This window comes from Nyctereutes procyonoides, unplaced genomic scaffold (assembly GCF_905146905.1).
Source record: "Nyctereutes procyonoides isolate TBG_1078 unplaced genomic scaffold, NYPRO_anot_genome, whole genome shotgun sequence".
Classification (NCBI taxonomy): domain Eukaryota; kingdom Metazoa; phylum Chordata; class Mammalia; order Carnivora; family Canidae; genus Nyctereutes; species Nyctereutes procyonoides.
Window position 1 is genome coordinate 15,216,521 of NW_026575120.1, and position 17,221 is coordinate 15,233,741.

The following is a 17,221-nucleotide window of genomic DNA, read 5'->3' on the forward strand; positions in this document are numbered from 1 at the left end:
ATGAAACATAGTCAACAGATGATTTGTTATTATTCAGTTGATAATTTGGTAAGAATAGAATCCTTTTTATAATGTGGAAAATTCTCAGGGATAATTCATGAGAACACATTTTATGAAGTAGTTTTTAGTATAAATCACATATGATGAAACATTCTTGGCAATTTTTTTGTCAGTAGCATCCTTGTATAGCAGGACTTTTCATCTCAGTTTCAACTGAGGCAGGCAGACAATAAATACTACATCTGAGGAGGGGGAAAGATGGCAGAAGAGTAGGGTCCCCAAGTCACCTGTCCCCACCAAATTACCTAGATAACTTTCAAGTCATCCTGAAAACCTACGAATTTGGCCTGAGATTTAAAGAGAGAACAGCTGGAATGCTACAGTGAGAAGAGTTCGCGCTTCTATCAAGGTAGGAAGATGGAAAAAAAAATAAAATAAAAAAGCATCCAAGGGGTAGGGACCCCACGAGGAGCCAACAGGAAAGCCCTGTCCAGGAGAAGCAGGAGCTTCACCAATCTTCCGGACTGAAAGGCGCTCGCAGGGAGTTGGAGCAGGACCCCAGGAGGGGCGGGGATGCCTTCAGGCTCCTGGGGGCACTAACAGAGGACCTGCGCCCTGGGGAAGAGAGCGCCACACACCACGGGCGGAGCACCCTAAAGGCCTGGAGAGCACACCTGGCGGGGCTCCGGAGCGCAATTGCAGCAGTGCAGGCCCTGGAGCCCAGGGCACTGGGGAACACAGCCCAAGATCCAGTGCTCCCTCCGGGACAGGCAGAGGCCAGGAGGAGACAGGAAAGCAAGGCCGCTCCTGCCAGTGGGTGGCCCCGAGCTATGCAGATCAGCGTCCCCGCTCCCGGAGCTTCCAGGCCCCTGCAGACTGAGAGCTGAGGTTGTTACTGCGGGAGCTGATTCCAGGGCTGGAGAGCTAGCCACCGCCACTGTGGTGGTTCCTCATGGGGCCTCACAGGATAAACAACCCCCACTGAGCCTCACCACGGCCTCACAGGATAAACAGGATAAACAACTCGCACTGAGCCCTGCACCAGGCAGGAGGCTGAGCAGCTCCCCCAGATGCTCACACCTGAGAGTCAGCACAGCAGGCCCCTCCCCCAGAAGACCAGCTAGAGGGACAGGGAAAAAAAATTATTCACCAAGCAACACTGGAAAGTTACAGGGGAAGTCGAGGGATTTACAGTATATAGAATCAGAGGATACTCCCCCTTGTTTTTTGTTTTCTGTTGGCTTTCCCCACCCCCTTTTTTTCTTTTCTTCTTCCTTTTTTTTTTTCCTTTTTTCTCTTCTCTCTTTTTCTCCTTATTCCAGTACAATTGTTTTTGGCCACTCTGCACTGAGCAAAATGACTAGAAGGAAAAACTCACCTCAAAAGAAAGAATCAGAAACAGTCCTCTCTCCCACAGAGTTACAAAGTTTGGATTACAATTCAATGTCAGAAAGCCAATTCAGAAGCACAATTATAAGGCTACTGGGGGCTCTAGAAAAAAAGCATAAAGGATTCAAGAGACTTCATGACTGCAGAATTTAGATCTAATCAGGCAGAAATTAAAAATCAATGAAATGAGATGCAATACAAACTAGAGGTCCTAACGACAAGGGTTAACAAGGTGGAAGAACGAGTGAGTGACATAGAAGACAATTTGATGGCAAGGAGGGAAACTGAGGAAAAAAGAGAAAAAAGATCATGAGGATAGGTTAAGGGAAATAAATGACAGCCTTCAAAGGAAAAATCTACGTTTAATTGGGGTTCCTGCGGGTGCTGAAAGGTCCAGAATATGTATTTGAACAAATCATAGCTGAGAACTTTCCTAACCTGGGAAGGGAAACAGGCATTCAGATCCAGGAAATAGAGAGATGCCCACCTAAAATCAATAAAAACCACTCAATGCCTCGACATTTAATAGTGAAGCTTGCAAAGTCCAAAGATAGAGAGAAGATCCTTAAAGCAGAAAGAGACAAGAAATCTCTAACTTTTATGGGGAGAAATATTAGATTAACAGCAGACCTCTATACAGAGACCTGGCAGGCCAGAAAAGGCTGGCAGGATATATTCAGGGTCCTAAATGAGAAGAACCTGCAGCCAAGAATCCTTTATCCAGCAAGGCTCTTATTCAGAATAGAAGGAGAAAGAGCTTCCAAAATAGGCAGAAACTGAAAGCCTACGTGACCACCAGCCAGCTCTGCAAGAAATACTAAGGGGGATTCTGTAATAGAAAGAGGAAGTCCAAAGGAACAATCCACAAAAACAGGGACTGATAGGTATCATGATGACACTAAATTCATATCTTTCAATAGTAACTCTGAACGTGAATGGGCTTAATGACCCCATCAAAAGGCACAGGTATTCAGACTGGATACAAAGCAAGACTCATCTCTTTGCTGTCTACAAGAGACTCATTTTAGACAGAAGGACACCTACAACCTGAAATTAAAAGGTTGGAGAACCATTTACCATTGAAATGGTCCTCAAAAGAAAGCAGGGGTAGCCATCGTTTTATCAGATAAAGTTTATCCCAACAATTGTAGTAAGAGATGAAGGGGGACACTATATCATACTTAAAGGATCTATCCAACAAGAGGACCTAACAATCATCAATATATATGCCCCGAATGTGGGAGCTCCCAAGTATATCAATTAATAACCAAAGTTAAGTCATACTTAGATAATAATACACTTGGTGACTTCAATGTAGCGCTTTCTACAATCAATAGGTCTCTAAGCACAACATCTCCAAAGAAACAACAACTTTAAATGATACACTGGACCAGATGGATTTCACAGATATTTACAGAACTTTACATCCAAACACAACTGAATACACATTCTTATCAAGTGCACATGGAACTTTCTCCAGAATAGACCACATACTGGGTCACAAATCAGGTCTTAACCAATACCAAAAGACTGGGATTGTCCCCTGCATATTTTCAGACCATAATGCTTTGAAATTAGGACGAAATCACAAGAAGAAGTTTGGAAGGACGTCAAACACGTGGAGGTTAAGGACCATCCTGCTAAAAGATGAAACGGTTAACCAGGAAATTAAGGAAGAATTAAAAAGATTCATGGAAACTAATGAGAATGAAGATATAACTATTCAAAATCTTTGGGACACAGCAAAAGCAGTCCTGAGGGGGAAATGCATCGCAATACAAGCATCCATCCAAAAACTGGAAAGAACTCAAAACAAAAGCTAACCTTGCAGCTAAAGGACCTGGAGAAAAAACAGCAAATAGATCCTACACTCAGCAAAAGTAGAGAGTTAATAAAGATTCGAACAGAACTCAATGAAATAGAGACCAGAAGAACTGTGGAACAGATCAACAAAACCAGGAATTGGTTCTTTGAAAGAATTAATAAGTTAGATTAACCATTAGCCAACCTTATTAAAAAGAAGAGAGAAAAGACTCAAATTAATAAAATCATGAACGAGAAAGGAGAGATCACCAGAAATACCAAGGAAATACAAATGATCTTAAAAACTTATTACGAGCAGCTTTACGCAATAAATTAGGAAATCTAGAAGAAATGGACACATTCCTGAAAAACCACAAACTACCAATACTGGAACATGAAGAAATAGAAAACCTGAACAGGCTAATAACCAGGGAGGAAATTGAAGCAGTCATCAAAAACCTCCCAAGACACAAAAGTCCAGGGCCAGATGGCTTCCCAGGGGAATTCTATCAAACGTTTAAAGAAGAAACCATACCTATTCTACTAAAGCTGTTCTGAAAGATAGAAAGAGATGTAATAATTCCAAACTCATTCTATGAGGTCCACATCACCTTAATTCCAAAACCAAAGACCCCACCAAAAAGGAGAATTATAGACCAATATCCCTGATGAACATGGATGCAAAAATTCTCAACAAGATACTAGCCAATAGGATCCAACAATACATTAAGAAGATTATTCACCCTGACCAAGTGGGATTTATCCCCGGGATGCAAGGCTGGTTCAACACTCGTAAAGCAATCAATGTGATTGATCATATCAGCAAGAGAAAAAACAAGAAACCATATGATCCTCTCAATAGATGCAGAGAAAGCATTTGACAAATTACAGTATCCATTCCTGATCAAAACTCTTCAGAGTGGAGGGATAGAGGGAACATTCCTCAGCATCTTAAAAGCCATCTATGAAAAGCCCACAGCAAATATCATTCTCAATGGGGAAGCACTGGGAGCCTTTCCCCTAAGATCAGGAACTTGACAGGGATGTCCACTCTCACCACTGCTATTCAACATAGTACTAGAAGTCGTAGCCTCAGCAATCAGGCAACAAAAAGAAATAAAAGGCATTCAAATTGGCAAAGTAGAAGTCAAACTCTCCCTCTTCACGGATCACATGATACTGTACGTAGAAAACCCGAAAGATGCTACCCCAATACTGCTAGAACTCATATAGCAATTTGGCAGTGTAGCAGGACACAAAATCAATACCCAGAATTCATTGGCATTTCTATACACTAACAATGAGACTGAAGAAAGAGAAATTAAGGAGTCAATCCCATTTACAGTTGCACCCAAAAGCATAAGATACCTAGGAATAAACCTAAGCAAAGAGGTAAAGGATCTATACTCTAAAAACTACAGAACACTTCTGAAAGATATTGAGGAAGACACAAAGAGATGGAAAAATATTCCATGCTCATGGTTTGGAAGAATTAATATTGTGAAAATGTCAATGTTACCCAGGGCAATTTACATGTTTAATGAAATCCCTATCAAAATACCATGGACTTGGATTTCCTGGGTGGCTCAGTGGTTTAGCATCTGCCTTTGGCTCAGGGCATGATCCCTGAGTTCTGGGATCATGTCCCACATCGGGCTCCCTACATGGAGCCTGCTTCTCCCTCTGCCTTTATCTCTGCCTCTCTCTTTGTGTATCTCTCATAAATAAATAAATAAATTAAATAAATAAATAAATAAATAAATAAATAAATAAATAAATAAATAAAAACTAAAAAAATTTACCATGGACTTTCTTCAGAGAGTTGGAACAAATCATTTTAAGATTTGTTTGGAATCAGAAAAGACCTCGAATAGCCAGGGGAATATTAAAAATGAACACCCGAGCTGGGGGCATCTCAGTGCCAGATTTCAGGTTGTACTACAAAGCTGTGGTCATGAAGACAGTGTGGTACTGGTACAAAAACAGACACACAGATCAATGCAACAGAATAGAGATCCAGAAGTGGACCCTCAACTTTATGGTCAACTAATATTCGACAAAGTAAGAAAGACTATCCACTGGAAAAAGACAGCCTCTTCAATAAATGGTGCTAGGAAAATTGGACATCCACATGCAGAGGAATGAAACTGGACCATTCTTTTACACCATACACAAAGATAAACTCAAAATGGATGAAAGATCTAAATGTGAGACAAGATTCCATCAAAATCCTAGAGGAGAACACAGGCAACACCCTTTTTGAACTTGGCCACAGTAACTTCTTGCAAGATACATCCACGAAGGCAAAAGAAACAAAAGCAAAAATGAACTATTGGGACTTCATCAAGATAAGAAGCTTTTGCACAGCAAAGGATACAGTCAACAAAACTAAAAGACAACCTACAGAATGGGAGAAGATATTTGCAAATGACCTATCAGATAAAGGTCTATAGTATCCAAGATCTATAAGCAACTTATTAAACTCAACAGCAAAGAAACAATCCAATCATTAAATGGGCAAAAGACATGAAGAGAAATCTCACAGAGGAAGACATAGAGATGGCCAACAAGCACATGAGAAAATGCTCCGCATCACTGGCCATCAGGGAAATACAAATGAAAACCACAATGAGATACCACCTCACACCAGTGAGAATGGGGAAAATTAACAGGGCAGGAAACAACAAATGTTGGAGAGGATGTGGAGAAAGGGGAACCCTTGCACTGATGGTGAGAATGTGAACTGGTGCAGCCACTCTGGAAAACTGTGTGGAGGTTCCTCAGAGTTAAAAATAGATCTGCCCTACGACCAGCAATTGCACACTTCTGGGGATTTACCCCAAAGATTCAGATGCAATGAAACGCTGGGACACCTGCACCCCGATGTTTCTAGCAGCCATGTCCACAATAGCCAAACTGTGGAAGGAGCCTCTGTGTCCATCGAAAGATGAATGGATAAAGAAGATGTGGTCTATGTATACAATGGAATATTACTCAGCCATTAGAAACGACAAATACCCACCATTTGCTTCAACGTGGATGGAACTGGAGGGTATTATGCTGAGTGAAATAAGTCAATCGGAGAAGGACAAACATTCTATGGTCTCATTCATTTGAGGAATATAAAAAATAGTGAAAGGGAATAAAGGGGAAAGGAGAGAAAATGAGTGGGAAATATCAGAGAGGGAGACAGAACATGAGAGACTCCTAATTCTGAGAAATGAATAAGGGGTGGTGGAAAGGGAGGTGGGTGGGGGGTGACGGACACTGAGGTGGGCACTTGATGGGATGCGCACTGGTGTTATGCGATATGTTGGCAAATTGAACTCCAATAAAAAAAAAGAACATCTAAAAAAAATACTACATTTGAAAGGGAGTTGTTAGACACACCATTATGGCCATGAACTAGTGAGAAAATTCAACACACACTGTAAAGATTTAAAAGGATTAGTTTGGATTTAGAAAGGGTTTTTGAGGTCATTTCTTTGAGGAGAGTTGTGATATGCTGTAATGTTTAAAAGGAGATAATTTTCACATATCTCAAAACAATTCTCAAATTCTTTATTTTATTATTTTTTTTTAGATTTCATTTACTTATTCATGAGAGACCCAGAGAGAGAGAGAGGCAGAGACACAAGCAGAGGGAGAAGCAGGCTCCATGTAGGGAGCCTGATGTGGGACCCTGGACTCCGGGATCATGCCCTAGGCCGAACACAGGTGCTAAACCACTGAGCCACCCAGAGATCCCCTCAAATCTCAAATTCTTTAGAAAAAGGATGGTTGTACTCATGTAAGAAAACTACAACTTAGAGAAATTGATATTACTGTAAATATTGGAGTTGAGAATATATCCATAATCCTCTGATTATTACAGTTTAAACATAAGGGGACTAGAGCTGGATATAGTCACATATTACATAATAGAATGTTAGATATGTATAGCATATTTTAATAAAAATTCCTATTACCTTTATTAGATCACTCTAATAATAGCTCAAATTTGATTAAAACTTAATATATGTCCTGATTATGAGTGGGAAAAATTAGAGAGGGTGACAAAACATGAGATACTCCTAACTCTGGGAAATGAACAAAGGGTAGTGGAAGGGGAGGTGGGCAGGGGAATGGGGTCACCAGGTGACAGGCACTGAGGAGGGCACTTGATGAGATGAGCAATGAGTGTTATACTATATGTTGGCAAATCGAATTTCAATAAAAAATATGTATATGTCCTGAGTATATTGAATTGATTTTTTTCAGTACAAACTTTTGCAGGTTTTTTTTAAAGATTTTATTTATTTATTTATGAGAGACAGAGAGAGAGAGGGAGGGGGGGAGAGAGAGAGTTAGAGACACAGGCAGAGGGAGAAGCAGACTCCATGCAAGGAGCCGGATGTGGGACTTCATCCTGGGTCCCAGAATCACGCCCTGAGCCAAAGGCAGATGCTCAGCCACTGAGCTACCCAGGTGTCCCTCAATACAAACTTTTGATATATGCAACAACAACAAAAAATTCAAATAAAAAGATATACTGTGCTCTTAGGAATAGTTTTATTAGATTTCAGGGTATCATAATAAAAAGTGGTTATATGGATATGATTTTTCTTATTGATCTTGTTTTATTTGTTTCTCCCATTTCCCTACATTGAATTATTTTTTAAGACTAATTTTTAGAACGATTTTAGGTTCACAGCAAAACTGAGAGGAAGGCACAGAGATACTCTCTTGTTCCCATACAAGCACAATCTCCCGTATTACCAACAATCCCCCACCAGAGTGGGACTTTGTCATAATTGATAAACCTACATTGACACATCATTGTCTCCCAGTTCATACTTTACATTAGACTTATCTGAAAAAGCCCCAAATACTTGGAGATTAAACAAACATTTTTAAATAACACATCTTAAGAGAAACTGAAAAATATTTTGAACTAAGTGAAAATGAAAATACAACATAAAAATTTGCAGGTTACAGCTTAACAATAACCCACAGCCCGCGGAATGGGCTTAATGACCCCATCAAAAGGCGCAGGGTTTCAGACTGGATAAAAAAACAGGACCCATCTATTTGCTGTCTACAAGAGACTCATTTTAGACAGAAGGACACCTACAACCTGAAAATAAAAGGTTGGAGAACCATTTACCATTCAAATGGTTCTCAAAATATACCCTAAAAACTACAGAACACTTCTGAAAGAAATTGAGGAAGACACAAAGAGATGGAAAAATATTCCATGCTCATGGATTGGCAGAATTAATATTGTGAAAATGTCAATGTTACCCAGGGCAATTTACACGTATAATGCAATCCCTATCAAAATACCATGGACTTTCTTCAGAGACTTAGAACAAATTATTTTAAGATTTGTGTGGAATCAGAAAAGACCCCAAACAGCCAGGGGAATTTTAAAAAAAGAAAACCATATCTGGGGGCATCACAATGCCAGATTTCAGGTTGTACTACAAAGCTGTGGTCATCAAGACAGTGTGGTACTGGCACAAAAACAGACATATAGATCAATGGAACAGAACAGAGAACCCAGAAGTGGACCCTGAACTTTATGCTCAACTAATATACGATAAAGGAGGAAAGACGATCCACTAGAAGAAAGACAGTCTCTTCAATAAATGGTGCTGGGAAAATTGGACATCCACATGCAGAAGAATGAAACTGGACCACTCTCTTGCACCATACACAAAGATAAACTCAAAATAGATGAAAGATCTAAATGTGAGACAAGATTCCATCAAAATCCCAGAGGAGAACTCGGGCAACACCCTTTTTGAACTTGGCCACAGTAACCGGAGAAGGACAAACAGTGTATGTTCTCATTCATTTGGGGAATATGAATAATAGTGAAAGGGAATATAAGGGAAGGGAGAAGAAATGTGTGAGAAATATCAGAAAGGGAGACAGAACATAAAGACTTCTAACTCTGGGAAATGAACTAGGGGTGGTGGAGGGGGAGGAGGGTGGGGGGTGGGGGTGAATGGGTGACGGGCACTGAGGGGTACACTTGACGGGATGAGCACTGGGTGTTATTCTGTATGTTGGTAAATTGAACACCAATAAAAATTAATTTATAAAATAAAAAAAAATTTGCAGGTTACAGCAAAAGAAGTACTTAGATGGAAATGTATTGCATTGAAGGGTTATGGTCTTATGGTATAAAATTACTGATTGTAATGTTAAGACAGCTGGACTCCTGTAACATGTACAAAGTTTTTTTGTATTTTTTCTTTTCTTTTTGTTTTTAGATATGTGTAAATCGTGAATGTCTAGAAGCAAGGATGCTTAGAGCTCAATTAAGGTTTTGTTCAGAGGGGTGCGGAGAACATGGAGTAAGTAAGCACAAAATTTATGTTTCCTCAAATAACATCTATCTTGGACTCTTTTTAGCATCGTTTAATTTACTCAACATTTATTATGTTTCTTTTATTTGAAAGTTCCTGTTGTATATCATTTCAATGTGGAGTTAAATTAGGTTACTAAATTTGTAACCAAAGGTAGTATGAGAACATTGTATGGAATTAAATTGTTGATGACCTTAACAGAATTATTCTAATGCCAGTTACTTATCAGAGGCATTAAATATTCCAATGAATACATTCATCTGTTCAATAAGAGAAGATAATTATGCCATAATTTGTGTGTCTGCAAATATATGCAGTAAGGGAAAACTATTGGTTTTGTCCTCCTTTTTTAACAGACTTTTTTTTTAAGTAGTTTTAAGTTCATAGCAAAATTAAGAAGAAAGTATAGAGGTTTCCTATATACTTCCTAACCCCAATACACAAAGGCTCTCCCACTATCAAAATTCTCCACCAGAGTGGTACTCTAAGTGTATCTTCTTTGTGGGCTATGTGTACCATGCTGTTGTGGCAGTCATGTTTGCCTTAGCCCAGCCAGCTACAATGATCTGCTTTGCCTGCTGTTGGCTCACTGAGCAGGGTTTTGTCCCGTCCCCCCCATTAAGAGATCTGAGGCCACCACAGGTTCACTGGTGGGCAGGGTTGGCAGTCAGACTTAGATGCTAAAATCAGTCTCTGAGCTACAACTGTGGGTGCACTGAATGGCAAGGTTTGCTCCCTACATCATCAACTGAGAGGCTTTTGTTGGTGGGTGGGACTGGCTGGCCGACTAGACAACTGCAGTTAGCTACTTTGCCACAGTTGCAAGCCTGCCAAATGGCCGATCTTGCTCCCAGTGCAGCCATCTAAGAGGCCTGGCTGGAGAGATCATGGGTGTGGTGGTGTGTGTGGTTATCTACCCCTCTCTCCAGGGCAGAAGTCACTCTGGAGAGGCACTCACTCATTCCTGCTGGGGCTGCTTGTGGGTATGGCAGGGCAGGAGCTACTTTGGAGGGATATCTGCCATAATATGCAGGTCAGATGGGGCAGGTATGATGGGGAATGTGGAGACAGGGCATGCAGTGCTAGCAAGATAGATGGAGAAAGCACTGGCTCCAGCAGGCATCAGCTATGTAAGCTGGGAGATGGCGGGGGGCAGAGAGAAATGGTGTCCACCAGCAGTTTTGTTCCTGGAGATATCTACTAAAGATCCTCTCCCACTCCAGTGCATGCTTTGATATTAATAAATAAACCTTCTTCATGTATACACCAGGCACTTTTCAAACTATTTCTTCTGTGCTGTGTCACAGGTGGAGTTATTTATTATGCTGACTCTTCAAGGGTGGGGACTCAGTTTCCTATTGTCCTCTAACTCTCCCTAGTTAAACCCTGCTGATTTTAAAAGCTCCTAAATTTCAGTTCCACCAGTTTTCAAAGCTAGATATTATGGGGACTCATCTCAGTGCAGATCCCTGATGCCTGGGGTGCCTAGAAGTGATCCTCTCACTTATTTGTACTTGGGGTGTTCCTCTTGTTTGTGGTAGTCTCACTGGGGGTTTAGTTCCCAACTGCATCTCTCCCCTCCTACACTTTTCAATGTAGTCTCCTCTCTGTGGTGGGACATCTGTTCTGCCAGTCTTCAGATCATTTTCAGAATTAATTCCATATGTGTTGCTGTTATCTCCATGTGTCTATGGGGTGAGATGAGCTCAGGATCCTCCTACTCCACCATCTTTCCTGAACTTCTATTATTTCTTTAAATAGACTTTCTGTCCACTTTCCTCACCTTCTTCTGGAATTCCAGTTATTCTAATATCTATGTTTGATGATTTTCCATTAGATCATGTGTGTTTTCTTCACTCTTTTTCATTCTTCTTTCTTTGTTCTACTCTGGGTTAGTTAAAAGTTCCTATCTCTAGATCAATAATTCTATCTTCTGTTTGTTCTCTCCTGCTGCAGATGCTCTCTATTGCATTTTTCTTGTCATTTATTACATTCTGTATCTCTAGAATTTGTTTAGTTCTTTTTTATGATTTCTCTTTGTTAAATTCCTCAAAACAGCTAAATTGAAATTTTTTTTCGGTTACATTGACAAATTCTGTGATTTGAGTTCAATAGCTGGATTATTATTGTTATTTTTTGGTAATAGCATGTTAAGAGGATTCTTCACGTTCGTTGGAGTTTTATGTTGCTATTTTCACATTTGAAGTAGTCACCTCCTTAAATCTTTACTAGTTGTCTTCAGATGGGAGATATAATTCACTGGTCTTATATCTGGGTCTTTCTACAACCTTATATAGATATACTTGCTCCACATTTCTTGCACCCTCTTGTGGCAGGATTCTTAAACTGGTATGTCTTCTCTCTTACAACACACCAAGCCAGCTGCTGGAAACCTCTCTCTTATTTTCTGGAGGTGTGCTACAGCTTGAGTTTCTGATTTCTTCCTTGTCCAAGGATCCTGGCCTGATTTTCTAAGGGTACGTGCTGTCTACTAGAGCTTATTGCTGCCAAACTCAGGAATTCACACAGGAGGAGGCTGCAGAGTCTGAGGGAGTTGTGGAGTTAGCATTTCGGATGTTGTGGGTGCCCCTGGATTAGGTAAGGGGGGATCTTTGAGTGAGAATCTCCCAGCAATTTGTAGGCAGGCTTCCTATTGGAGTAATGAAAGCATATAGCAGGAACTATGTCCCTTTAATGCCCTTTGATATTCTTATCTGCTCTTTGCTGATTTCCTCCTTCCCCTCAGTTATAGAGATTCCTGCCTCAATACTCTGGGTGTTGTGGCAGAGAAATGGATTTCTCCAGCTGTGTCCTGCACAGTGGGTTAGCTGAGGGCTTACTCACCACTTTCCCTTTTCCCTGTTGAGAGGTCACTGCTGGCTAGTTCAATCCTGTACTATGTGCCATTGGGGGAGGGATGGCACTGGTAGTTATTCTTACCCTCTCCAGTACATCTGAACAATTTTTATTTTATTTATTTAATTTTATTATTTAATTTTATTTTATTGGGGTGCGTCAAAGGAATGCAGGAATCTATTTTTGAGAAACTATTCCTGGGAAGACTTCTGCAATGCTATCTTTTCCTTAGGTTTCTGCCCATGTCAGCACTCTCTAGGTTTTCTCCAACTGCAAAAGAGGAACTGAGTCTTCTTCCCTGGCTCCTTCTGATTCCACAGCCCATAGTGAGGTCTGTTTGCCTATTGCCTGATGCATAAGTGGGCAAGACTCCTTCTAGGTCCCTTGGTGTGTAGGCCTTGGTTCCATAATTCTCATAGAGATATTATTCATGGATGGATGCTGAAATTTACCTGTTATAATGGGGAACCAAAGGAGGGAGGTTTTTTTTAACTGCTTTACTTTAAAATTTTTATTTAAATTCAATTAACATATAATGTATCATTGGTTTCAGAGGTAGAGTTAGTGGTTCATTGGTCTTATATACTACCCAGGGCTCATTACATCACATGCCCCCCTCAATACCCATCACCCAGTTACCCCATCTTCCCAACTCCCTAAGTTTCCTAAGTTTGTTTCCTATGATTAAGAGTCTCTTATGGTTTGTCTCCCTGATTTCATCTTGTTTTATTTTTCCTTTCTTCCCTTAAGATCCTGTTTTGTTTCTTAAATTCCATATGAGTGAGATCATATGATTGTCCTTCTCCTATTGACTTATTTCACTTAGCATAATATCCTCTAGTTCTATCCATGTCCTTGCAAATGGCAAAATTTCATTCTTTTTGATGGCCAAATAATATTTCATCCTATATATGCACCACATCTTCTTTATCCATTCAACTGTTGACGGACACCTGGCCTCTCTCCATAGTTTGGCTATTGTGGACATTGCTGCTATAAACATTGAGGTGCATGTTCCCCTTTGAATCACTATGTTTGTATCCTTTGGATAAATACCTAGTAGTACAATTGCTGGACTGTAGGGTAGTTCTCAAATTTTTCAAACTTTTGAGGAACTTCCATACTATTTTTCAAAGGGGCTGCAGCAGCTTGCATTCCCACCAACAGTGTACGATGGTTCCTCTTTCTCCACATCCTCCTCACCAATATCTGTTGTTTCCTGACTTGTTCATTTTAGCCCTCTGACTGGTGTGAAGTGGTATCTCATTGTGGTTTGATTTATATTTCCCTGATGCTGAGTGAGGTTGAGAATTTTCTCATGTGTCTGTTGGCCATTTGTATGTCTTTTTTGGAGAAATGTCAGTTCATGTCTTCTGCCCATTTTTTGATTGGATTATTTGCTATTTTGGGTGGTGAGTTTGATAAATTCTTTATAGATTTTTGGATAGTTGCCCTTTATCTGATAAGACATTTGCAGATATCTTCTCCCATTCTCTAGGTTGCCTTTTGGTTTTGTTGACAGTTTCCTTTGCTGTGCAGAAGCTTTTTATCTTGATGAAGTCCCAGTAGTTCATTTTTTGCCTTTGTTTCCCTTTCCTTTGGAGTGTGTCTAGCAAGAAGTTGCTGTGGCCTAGATCAAAGAGGTTATTGCCTGTCTTTTCCTCTAGGATCTTAATGGATTCCTGTCCAAAAGGGGGTGTTCTTATTCCACCATAATGATTTTGTCAAACCGAAAGCTCGTCTTATTTCTTCCTTCCCAATACTTATATCTTTTATTTTCTTATCAATATTATGTTGTAAAGAGGGACTTTCTTGTCTTGTTCCTGATCTTACTGGAAAAGCTTTAATATAAAGTTAACCACCAGGTTTTTTAAAAAAGAGATTATCAATTTGAGGAAGATTCCCTCTATATATAGCTTTCTGATGGTCTTTTATCACTACTGGATGTTCAATTTTGTTAATTTTTTGCAGTTATTGATATGATCATGTGATTTTTCTTTTTTAGCTGTTGATATATGATGGATTACATTAACTGATTTTCCAATGTTGAACTATCCTTGCATAGTTGAGATAAAACTCACTTGCTCATGGTATATAATATTTTTTATACAATAATGGAATTAATTTCCTAATTTTTTGTTGATTTTTTACATCAATTTTCATGAGAGCTATTAGTCTATAGTTTTCTTATAATGGCTTTGTCTTTGGTATTAAAGGTAATTCTGTTCTCATAAAATGTGTTAAGAATTATTCACTCTAATTCTAAGTTCTGAAAGAGATTATTAAGGGTAATTCTGTTCTCATAAAATGTGTTAAGAATTATTCACTCTAATTCTAAGTTCTGAAAGAGATTATAGGAAAAATTATGATTTTTTCTTTAAATGTCTGGTAAAATTCACTAGTTAACCCAACTGGACTTCTGCTTTCTGTTTTGGAAGACTAGTAATTATTGATTTAATTTCTTTTTTAAAAATGCCTTCAAAACCCCTGCTCAAATTGCCTAGTTTTTTTTTTAAACAGTTTTCAAATTATACTTTTTAAATTTTATCTTACATTATTTTATTTTAAAAATATTATTCAAGTATAATTAACATACAGCATTGTATTAGTTTCAGGTGTACAATATATTGATTCAACAATTCTATGTATTACTCAGTGATCATCACAATAAGTGTACTCTGAATCCCCTTCACCTATTTTACCCAACCCTATGCACCTCCCATCTGGCAACTACCAGTTTGTTCTCTATATCTAAGAGTCTATTTTTTGTTTCTCTTTTTTCTTTGTTCATTTGTTTCTTAAATTCTACATATGAGTAAAATCATATGGAATTTGTCTTCCTCAGATTGACTTATTTGACTTAGCATTATGCCCTCAAGGTCAATCCATGTTTTTGCAAATGGCAAGATCTCATTCTTTTTTATGGGTAAAATTCTATTTTATATTTATATATATTTATATATATATAAATATTTATACAAACACATTCACACACACATACACACATACTGTCTTCTTTATTGGCTATTGCATCAATAAACATAGGGGTGCAGATATGCTTTTGAATTAGTGCTTTTGTTTTCTTTGGATAAATACCCAGTAGTAGAATTATTAGATCATATAGTATTTCCATTTATAATCTTTTGAGGAACCTCCATATTGTTCTCCATAGTAGATGTACTAATTTACATTCCCACCAATAGTATACCAGGGTTCTTTTTCTCCGCAGCATCACCAACACTTACTATTTCCTGTGTTTTTGATTCTAGACATTCTGACTGGTATAAGATGATATCTCGTTTTAGTTTTGATTTGCATTTCCCTAATGGCTAATGATGTTGAGCATATTTTCATGTGTATTTATCCACCTATATGTCTTCTTTGGAAAAATTTCCATTCATGTCCTCTGTTCATTTAATTGGATTTTTTTTCTTTTTTGATGTTGAGTCGTATTAGTTCTTTATATATTTTGGATATGTTATAGCCCTTTATCAAATATGCCATTTGGAAATGTCTTCTCTCATTCTGTAGGTTGCCTTTCCATTTTCTTGATGGTTTCCTTTGCTGTGCAGAAGCATTTTATTTTGGTGTAGTCCCAATAGTTGATTTTTGCTTTTGCTTTCCATGCTGTAGGAGACATACATATGTAGAAGTTGCTTTGTCCAGTGTCAAAGGGATTACTGCCTCTGTTCTCTTCTAGGGTTTGTATGGTTCTAGGTCCCAAATTTAGACTTTTAATCCATTTTGAGTTTATTTTTGTGTATGGTGCAACGAACTTCTCCAGTTTTGTTATTTTCATGTAGCTGGCCAGTCTTCCCAGCACCAATTATTGAAGAGACCATCTTTTCCCAATTGTATATTCTTGCCTCCTCTATTATAGATTATTGGCCATTTAAGGGTGGGTTTATTTTGGTCACTCTATTCTGTTCTATTGATCTACATGTCTATTTTTGTACCAGTATTGTACTGTTTTGATTACTACAGCTTTGTAGTATATCTTCATATCTGGGGTTCGGATACCTTCAGCTTCATTCTTCTTTCTCAACATTGCATTGGCTGTTCAGAGTCTCTTGTATTCTGCACCAATTTTAGTATTATTGGTTCTAATTCTTGAAAAATGTCACTTACATTTTTTTGAGAATTGCATTGAATTTGTAGATTGCTTTGGATAGTATGGATACTTTAAGAACATTCAGTCTTCTAACCCATGACCATGGAGTATCTTTCCATTTTTTTTGTGTTGTCTTCAATTTCTTTCATCAGTATTTCTTTTTTTTTATTGTTAATGTATGAGTTTATTTTTAGAATTTCATATCTAGTCTATGTCTATCATTTTTTAAATAAATTTATTTTTTATTGGTGTTCAATTTGCCAACATATAGAATACCACCCAGTGCTCATCCCATCAGTGCCCACCTCAGTGCCCATCACCCAGTCACCCCCACCCCCTGCCCACCTCCCCTTCTACCACCCCTAGTTCGTTTCCCAGAGTTAGGAGTCTTTCATGTTCTGTCTCCCTTTCTGATATTTCCCACTTATTTTTTCTTCTTTCCCCTTTATTCCCTTTCACTATTATTTATATTCCCCAGATTAATGAGACCATATAATGTTTGTCCTTCTCCGATTGACTTATTTCACTCAGCAAATACCCTCCAGTTCCATCAGTATTTCAACAGAGTATTAGGTCTCTCACCAACTTGATTAAGTTTATTCCTAGATTTTTTTTGGGGGGGGTATAATTGTCATGGGATTGTTTTTTTAATTGCTCTTTCTGCTACCTGGTTATTAATATAAAAACACAACTGATTTCTAGGCAT

At 38.7% G+C, this 17,221-nt stretch overlaps 1 protein-coding gene across 1 annotated transcript in view; it reads left to right on the plus strand.

The window, feature by feature from the left end:
- Positions 1-17,221, plus strand: part of ADAM32 (ADAM metallopeptidase domain 32) — a 185,744-nt gene that overhangs the window by 125,585 nt on the left and 42,938 nt on the right. Inside the window, exon 18 of the mRNA XM_055335462.1 lies at positions 9,453-9,536. Within this exon, the coding sequence (XP_055191437.1) occupies positions 9,453-9,536 (84 nt within the window). The remainder of the gene's footprint in view (positions 1-9,452; positions 9,537-17,221) is intronic.